An 8,696-nucleotide genomic window follows, 5' to 3' on the forward strand; every position below is an offset into this window, starting at 1 on the left:
TTAAAATTTATTTAAACTACAGTGACCTTGGTCCAGGTCTTACCAAATAAAATAATGTTTAAATAAAAATAATGTTTACTTATATTTTCCGGAAGACGAACTTGACTTATTAACTCGCTGGCCGCAGTCATGTGATTGCATTCATCTAAGCACATGACAGGTATCGTTTTGACGGTGCAGTTAGCGCTAGTGAAGAGCGAGGGAAGTCATGTCTGTAGTAACGTCTGGACGATACACTTTTCCCAACTATAATTTGGTGTTTTTTATTTTCCTCCAGCTTGGGCTGCACTCAGTTGAGGGAGTATGGCCTTTACCGCAATCTATTACCTCCTCACCGGAGCGATACCCTCTGAATCCCCAGGCTTTCTACTTTACTTACGGAAGTCAATCAGCTGCACGGGAGGGCTGCTCTGTTCTGGATGAAGCATTTAAGAGATACTTTTCTCTTATTTTTCCAGACTACTCATCTGGTAGGTTTTATAGTGAGGTGAAATTCTTAAAATGCAAAAACGAAGTAAGATTTAAAGTCTTGCTGAACTTGAAAGTTGTAGTTGTTCAGTCAGACTGTTTAGATATATATTCGAAAAACACTAAGGATAGGAAATAGCCCATAAAAACTAACTTTTTGTGAAAGTCTAATCTGGACACTATTAGTCGATGGTTTGGCATTATAACACGTTTAAAACATGATTGTAAACGCACAATAAACAGAGCAAAGTGCTCACGTGGCTTCAATGTTGTTTGTCATGCTGGCTTTTAAAACAGATCAATGGTCATTGTACAGACAACAGGTCATCAGTCAGCCAGCACGGGCATACCATCTGAAAATAACCTCACAATAACAATGGATGAGAGTAGCACAGCTTCGTTTTTGTGTTTTCAGAAACAAACACAAGAACCACAGCTCCTAGGGAACAAAAATCAGTGTATAATGTGCTTAAAGTGGAAGCTCACTTCTGCAAATACTGTGGTAATGGTTTAATATTTATCACCACCAGGTTACGGTTTTCTGCGATTCAGTGTGGATAAACCATTTACTGTCCAAGTAAGTGTCGGCCGCGATGATTGCGACAGCTACCCAGATGAAGACTCTTCTGAGCAATGTAAGTACAAACCGCTGATGACCATTGATTAGAGCAAGTAACACTGTTTTGTAATGAATTTAATCACCATAATACTATATAGAGATTGACAAAATATCATAATTTCTCTTGTTTGTGTTCCAGACACTCTGAGTATCTCTGCTGGACAAGCATCTCTGAAGGCAGAAACTGTGTGGGGTGCTCTAAGAGGTGATTATAGCATATGTAAAATATATCTGAAGAGCATTGGTAATTAAACAAACAAGTTAACCACCACCTTAAGCTGGCAAAGTATGTCAAAGCTTGATGAGTTGTAGCAGATTTCTTGTTCTACTACATATTGAGTAAGTAGCCTGTCAGGTTGTGCTATGTATTTCCAGTTTTTTGTTTTAACTCATGTGACTCAACTGATGCAACACTTCATGTGGCACACACAGACACCTTCTTTATAGTTTAACTCTGTAGAATTTCAAGTAGGCCTACTGCATGTGGATTTATAAAGTAGGGAAATTGCAACATTTTGTCAACCTCATCTATCATGTATAACAAATTGCTGATTATGTACTGTACACCCTCTGTTTAAGCACAGGTCTGGAAACCTTCAGTCAGTTGGTTTATCAAGAGGATTTTGGCTCAGTAAGTCGCAGTTTTTCCAAATGCACAAACTAACAACAAGGCCTCTGGAGTAATCACGTTTCAAATATGTGCATAATTAATATTTTTCCCTTTTTTCTGTTTGTTTTAAATTTAGTATTATGTGAACAAGACTGAGATTGAAGACTTCCCCCGCTTTCAGTTCAGAGGGATTTTATTGGACACTTCACGTCATTATTTACCACTGCAGGCCATTTTAAAAACCCTGGTAATAATCAGACGACACAATCGAAACTTCAGCCTTCTGTTTGATTCACTGTATGTATTATAAGCTGTATTGACATACATGTTTTCTGTTAGGATGCGATGGCCTTCAGTAAGTTCAATGTGTTTCATTGGCACATTGTCGATGACCCCTCCTTCCCTTATCAGAGCCGCACCTTTCCGGACCTGTCTGCTAAGGTTTGTTGATATTCTTCCTTGAGGCACTTACGTAAGTCCTATCATATGATCCTCACTGTAACTATGCACATTCATTACAATTTGCCTTGCAAAAAATATCCTAATTTTATAAGGTGTTCTTGGCTATTTTATCCCAGAAATCTAAGTAGGTTTAATGCATATAGACTCATGAGATAGGAAATGGCTGAAAAATAGCATCCACTCTGAACAGCGACTTCTGGCTCTTATTCAGGGGGCTTTCCATCCGATGACTCACATCTACACGCAGTCAGATGTAAGAAGGGTGATCTCATTTGCCAGAATGCGGGGAATAAGAGTCCTTCCTGAGTTTGATTCACCAGGCCACACTCAGTCTTGGGGAAAAGGTAAAAATTCAGTTAAACTCCCAACATCCAGTAAGTGACATTAATAATAAACAGTTTAGTCCAAATGATTTCAGCATTTTGATCTATAGAAGAAAAAGTACTTGGCATGATGTCTAGTTAAGGCTCAGTAGGAATAATTTCTGCCAAATCTGCAAGTCAAGACTATAAATGGCAATATAATATGTAGTGAAGGCTGACTTACTGCTTATGTGGTTACATCAGTGGAACAAATTGTCTGCTCTCGATAGAAAATGCAAAAAAATGTATTTGAAGGATATGACTGAGTCACATTAATTATTTACAATTATTTCTCAGGGCAGTCTGACCTGTTGACTCCCTGCTACAGTGGGAGCAGCCCTTCTGGTACTTTTGGTCCTGTTAATCCAATATTGCCCTCCACTTACAAGTTCATGGCAACACTATTTAAGGAAGTGTCTTCGGTGTTTCCTGATTCCTATATCCACTTAGGAGGAGATGAGGTTAACTTTTCCTGCTGGTAGGTTAAAATGCAACTATCATTTACATGTCGGCTGATTGTTAACGATTTCAAATAAGTTTTTCTGATTTTTGATAATTAAATAAAAGAGAGTTTATGAAAATTTTACATAAACAATGAACACATTTTTTTTTCTGTAGGAAATCCAACCCTGATGTCCGAGCATTCATGCTGAAAATGGGATTTGGAGCAGACTTCACCAAACTGGAAGCTTACTACATGGAGAAGTAGGTTGTAAAAGGGAAAATACAATGTAGAAGGTTCTGGAAAATACACCAACTGATGCATTCATGTGCTTATCTTTTTTTAGCATTGTGAACATCACTGTAGCTCTCAACAGAACATCCATTGTGTGGCAGGATGTTTTTGACTATCATGAACGAGTAAGTACGACCCACCGAAACACTTATATTTCATGATATAAAAAATGTACATTTCCTGCGTTTGTGGTTTTTAGAGGATGTGGTTGGAAGTGCATGATGTTGATTTTAACAAGTACAAATTTTAAATAAAAAAAAAAGTGAATTTCAATGAATTTTATAATATTTTACCAGGGCAGTACTGTGCAAAAGCCACCCATAATTTATTTATATTCTGCTAAGAAGATAAGAAATAAGTGCAGTTATGTATATAAATGTTCCTGCACTTAGGCAAGCTTTCTGGTAATTTTTTTAAGTAGTCTTCAGGAATAGTTCTCCAGATTTGAAGGACATTCAAAGCTCTTCATTTTTGTTGTCATTGTCAAGCTAAAAAATGAAGCTGTTGCCAATCAGACGCTTTACAGATGGTATTGCATGCTGGATCAAAATTCTTGCTAATCTTGCTGCTAGTGACAAAGTGTCTAAAGATACAATGTAAAATTCTTTGCTGGTTCATCCCTTGGGTGTGTTTCTATGCATGAATAATTCATTGGTAAGTGTTAAATGGGCTAAAAGAAATCCTTGGGTACAAGGATTGGACTGAAATCGAGTGCTAAAGCAGCCAATGCCCAAAGAAAAACCAGCCTGGAGAACTATTGTACAAGACAACCCCTGAAAGATTACAACAAAGTATTGCTCCTTGGAAGCAAAATATGAAGGAATGAGGAGTGGCTCAACATTTTTGCATAGTCCTGTGTCTTTACAGTTTTGTTCTTGGATTATTAATTATAGATATTTTAGAGTGTGTTCAAGTATCTACAGGATCCATGCATATTCTGTAAAAATGCACCAGTTTTCTTTGTACTTGTTGTGACACTGTTGGCTCAGTTGCTATTAGCTCTGCAGATCAGTACAAGATGGAAATTGTCACATTAAAACAGAACTGGCTAATTGTGGAAAAAATAAAATCCTCTATTAAGAAGTTCTTCAGATACATTTGATACAAATGTAATTTTACACTCTGCTGGTTTAGTGGTTTGAGCCAACTAACCAGCAGGTTAAAACAGTTTGTTGACAACATCCATCTGTTCTGATCTGATCCATGGACTGTATACAAACAATGGACGTGAGAGGTCTTAAAAAACAGAGCCAATGCACAGTGCCCGAAATCGGCATTCTTTCTAGTGTCCTGAAGGGGGCGAGTCACTTGAGTGCAAAAAGGAAGCTTGTGTTTAGTTTCAGTTGCCAGTTTTAAGCCTTACTGATGCCCAACGTGATACTCGTTAAAACAGCAAGAGTGCAACAGTAAAGACACCTAGCTGTGTCCATTATTTATATACAGTCTATGTATATCATGCTTTCTGTTTATCTGTCTGAGAGCCCAAAGCCTTGTGTTACAGCGCACTTCTCTATCAGTGGTGGAGGTATGGAGAGAGGGCTGTTACCTGTGTGAAGTACGCAGGGTGGTTAAAGCAGGGCTCAGGGTAATTCTAGCCTCTCCATGGTATCTGGACCAGCCCGGACCTACACACAACTGGGCCCGCTACTACAGTGTGTGGCCCCTCGCCTTCAAGGGTCAGAATATGAAAACTGTGTGCTGTGCAGAGTTAAAGATTTGCAAGCTGCTGTGTGTGTGTGTGTTTGTTTGTCTGATATTAATCAACAGATAAAACATGATTTTATGTAAAATATATATCTATGGATAGCTAAAATTTGGGGACTATTTACATGGTGTACAAAGTGTTTAATTTGTATCCACACCACCAGTTTATACATCAGTGTTACTAAGACTGTTCTGTGTCCCAAGACTGTACCTGAAATCATTTTTTTTCCAGGTATGAACAAATAATAATAATACAACTTGGTGTGTAAAGAACTTGGACACAGCTACATAGAGATGTGATTGTTGTGATGCTGCTTACTGCTGAACACACATAAAAATCCTGCTACTGCCAGCTGCTTTGCCAAAGCAAAAACCCAACAATTGACTCTTTGTTTATCTGGGAGATAATCAAAGAGTTAAGCATATGCATAATGGTGTCTTACCTTTTTTTAAAGGTCTTGAAAGCATAACCACATGCTTGCTCCTGACCTAATCTGCTGGTAGCCCATTAGAGATTCCACAGCTGCTTCCATCAGACAAGCTTAGCAGAAGAAAATTACAGATACTGTTTATGTTTGGTTCTCCAAGCCATTTAAAAACCATTGTTTTTATACACAAAACTGCTGGAAATTCGAATTCAAATCAAATCAATTTTATTTATATAGCACTTTTAAAAACAACAACTGTTGACCAAAGTATTGTACAATAAAATAATCAGATAACATTTAAAAGGAAAGTAAAATAAAAGATAAGACAATAATAAGAATAAAAGAATGACAGACTCATACAGAATTAAAAGCCAAAGAGTAAAAATGGGTCTTTAAATGAGTTTTAAAAGTATCCAGTGTTGGAGAGGTCCTGATATGTAAAGGCAGTTTATTCCACAGTTTCGGAGCAGTCACAGCAAAAGCCCGATCTCCTCTGTGTTTTAATCTAGACCTAGGGACAACTAGAAGCATTTGGTCCACAGACCTCAAAGATCTCACTGGAGTATAGCAATTTAAAAGATCAGAAAGATATATAGGAGCTAGTTCGTGCAATGTTTTAAAAACAAGTGTCAAGATCTTAAAATCAAATAGAAAACTTACTGGCATCCAGTGTAGCGAGGTGAGTATAGGGGATATGTGCTCTCGCTTCTGCTTGCCAGTCATTAGCCATGCCGCGGCATTTTGAACCAGCTGTAGTCGGCCAATAGATGACGAAGTAACACCAGAGTAGAGGCTGTTGTAGAAGTCGAGGCGAGATGAAATAAAGGCATGGATTGCTTTCTCAAAGTCTCTGAAGCAGAGAAATGGCTTCACCTTTGCAAGTAATTGGAGGTGAAAGAAGCTGGTCTTGATCACATTATTTATCTGTTTATCGAATGTTAAATTACTATAAAAAAATCACAAACGGTTTTTTATAATTTTCTAAGGGGCCAAGGTCATAATGGTCACTCAATTCAGCACAGTTTTCTTTATTGTCATTATATAAATATATGAAAAAAACTCTTTAAGGGACAGGATGAGCAAGTTAATAGACTTTGTCTTAAATTTAGGGTATAAAAGCAAAGATAAATGTATCTTTGCAAGTACTGAGAAAGATGGGAAATTGTAAAAACATTATACAGATGTTGTTGAGGTTTTTCAAATAATGTCAAGGGAGATAACATGTTAAAAAGAATAAATGCAGCAGTTCAGTTTAACAATTCTCTGTGGACAGAGGCTGTATTGAGCACAGTTTGTTGGTAGTAATGTGAGGATAATATGCTGGTGAGATAATTAGTTTAACAGCCGAGACTGTATGCTTTGTCATCAGAGGCAGTTTTGGGATTCTGCAGAAGTTGAGCTTGATGCTTTCCCAGAAAGAAAATAAAATTCTTGCCAACGTCTTTCACTTTCATCTTGTGCACATGCTTAGGAATAATGGCTCAAGGAAAGTTCAACCCTGGTTGCCAAATGTTGGCTACATGGGGATTGTCCAGACATGAATGTGCACTAGATGAGTAACTTTGTGCTCTGGCTTGTGCTCTGAGGATTAGAAATTCTTTGAACTGTGGCTTTTTTTTAATATGTGACTTTTCTGAATGATAAAGTATTTAATACAAACATACTAATCAACTGGATTCAACATACTAAAAGAAACTTGGGCAATATAACACACAAGGAGCAAGACAGTTGTTGTTGTTACCCTTCTCAGATTCCTAAGGACACAGTGCTGCACATCTGGAAGGGCCTCCCTGCTTCTTATGCGGCAGAACTCAGCGCTATCACCAAAGCTGGCCACAGGGTCCTGCTCGCTGCACCTTGGTACATCAACCACATTTCCTATGGCCAGGACTGGCGCCACTACTATACCGTGCAGCCTCTGAACTTTTCTGGTGTGTGTTGGCCAAGTAATATAACAAAAATAATACAACCTTGCTCACTTATGTGCTGTCCATGGTGCTTCTCTGGTGGTGGGAGCTATCAGTAAAGATTTCTTATTTGTGAGACCCATTAAAACTCTGACTTGACAAGTTTGACTTGAAGTGGTGTGATAACATTGAACTGTAAATAGCCAATTCTAAAGTATAACATGTTATTAAAGAAAAAGAATCCACATCTTTTTCACAGGTACCGAGGAACAGAAGAAGCTGGTGATAGGGGGTGAAGTTTGCATGTGGGGGGAATACGTAGATGCTACTAATCTGACCCCACGTCTTTGGTAAGAGATTGAAAAGATCCCTGAAATGATCAGACTAGAGAACCTAAGTAGAATGTGCAGCGCATGAGATTAATCAAAATAATGACCGGATGAATCCAAAATCACAGGCCAAGGGCAAGTGCTGCCGCAGAGAGACTGTGGAGCGATGAGAAGCAGACCTCTGACGTGGACAAGGCGTTTCCTCGATTGCAGGACTTTCGTTGCAAACTCCTGAGGTACTTTAGCTTTTCTGATAACGCACATGGCATACCTCAACACATCACCGCACTCTTTTTTTATGAGGTCTGCTTAATATACACCAATGCTTCTGTTTCACTTCGTTTGCAGGCGGGGTATCCAGGCAGAGCCTCTCTTTGTTGGACACTGCAAACACGAGTACCAAGGTGTTTGATTATAATGGACCGTGTGGCATTTTTGAGCATTTGAATCGATTAACTTCTGAGGTGTAACTGAAAGTAATTTTTAAAAAAATGGAATGGAATTTCAAGAGGTGTAAATTCTTCAAAAAGAAATTTTTCTCTGCACAAGTCCAATTTACACTTGTGCTTTCTCAGGGATTTTCCTCTTTGTATTGCAACTGCTGTTTTTTTAATTTTACATTTGATTTGATACATTTATATCATGTAGTGATCATATGTAATAAATGTGAAAGTTTACCTACATTATATGAGATGATTACAAAATATACAAATCAGTTGTGTTTGAGTTTAAAAGGCACACGCCAGTATGATGTAGCTTGCTCTCTTTTCCATTAAAATGTAATAAAATTATAATAAAGTCACATTGCTGTGTAGACTTTTATCAAAATTAAAATTAATCTGGATGTAGCATTTTCAGTGGGAAAAACGTTTTGTCTGAAAAACGCTACGTCCAGATCAACAGAATCAACTTTGTCGGATTTCTATACCTGGATGATTGAGCATCTAGATGTTTTTTTTTTAATTATTATTAGAATAATACCTGAGACAACAGTTTGTCTCAGGTATAGAACACATGATCGTCTCATCCCAGGCAACTGATTTAAACTTAGAACCCTATTTTATAACTAGA

General features: G+C 37.8%; 1 protein-coding gene and 1 long non-coding RNA gene across 3 annotated transcripts; one reads left to right on the forward strand and one right to left on the reverse strand.

Annotated features, from left to right (window-relative positions):
- Positions 1–143: 143 nt before the first annotated feature.
- Positions 144–8,427, forward strand: hexa (hexosaminidase A (alpha polypeptide)). 2 transcript variants are annotated; one of them, XM_085168207.1, is made up of 14 exons: positions 146–470; positions 999–1,103; positions 1,227–1,292; positions 1,672–1,718; positions 1,834–1,944; positions 2,037–2,138; positions 2,371–2,503; positions 2,819–2,999; positions 3,140–3,226; positions 3,310–3,382; positions 7,140–7,320; positions 7,556–7,646; positions 7,754–7,861; positions 7,974–8,427. In XM_085168207.1, exons 1-14 carry the CDS (start codon positions 209–211, stop codon positions 8,035–8,037), a joined length of 1,611 nt encoding a protein of 536 aa, XP_085024333.1. In that variant the 5' UTR covers positions 146–208; the 3' UTR covers positions 8,038–8,427. The 2 variants fall into 2 exon arrangements, with proteins under 2 accessions (XP_085024334.1, XP_085024333.1); XM_085168208.1 differs by lacking the exons at positions 7,140–7,320; positions 7,556–7,646; positions 7,754–7,861; positions 7,974–8,427 and adding an exon at positions 4,759–5,141 and having other exon boundaries at positions 144–470.
- LOC146515472 (uncharacterized) lies at positions 3,471–6,920 on the reverse strand. Its single transcript, XR_014875324.1, has 2 exons — positions 6,050–6,920; positions 3,471–5,502 (listed from the first exon to the last, which is right to left on the reverse strand). It is a non-coding gene; the product is annotated as an uncharacterized LOC146515472 (long non-coding RNA).
- Positions 8,428–8,696: the final 269 nt, after the last annotated feature.

The sequence above is a fragment of the Neolamprologus multifasciatus genome, chromosome 7, assembly GCF_963576455.1.
Source record: "Neolamprologus multifasciatus chromosome 7, fNeoMul1.2, whole genome shotgun sequence".
NCBI lineage: Eukaryota > Metazoa > Chordata > Actinopteri > Cichliformes > Cichlidae > Neolamprologus > Neolamprologus multifasciatus.

What these genes read in the sequence shown, in the direction of transcription:
- hexa (XM_085168207.1), top strand. Translation starts at nt 209, where the DNA reads ATGTCTGTAGTAACGTCTGGACGATACACTTTTCCCAACTATAATTTG. An exon ending in TTTTTGACTATCATGAACGA is followed by an intron (nt 3,383 to 7,139) that starts GTAAGTACGACC and finishes TACCCTTCTCAG; the next exon opens with ATTCCTAAGGACACAGTGCT. An exon ending in GCAGCCTCTGAACTTTTCTG is followed by an intron (nt 7,321 to 7,555) that starts GTGTGTGTTGGC and finishes TCTTTTTCACAG; the next exon opens with GTACCGAGGAACAGAAGAAG.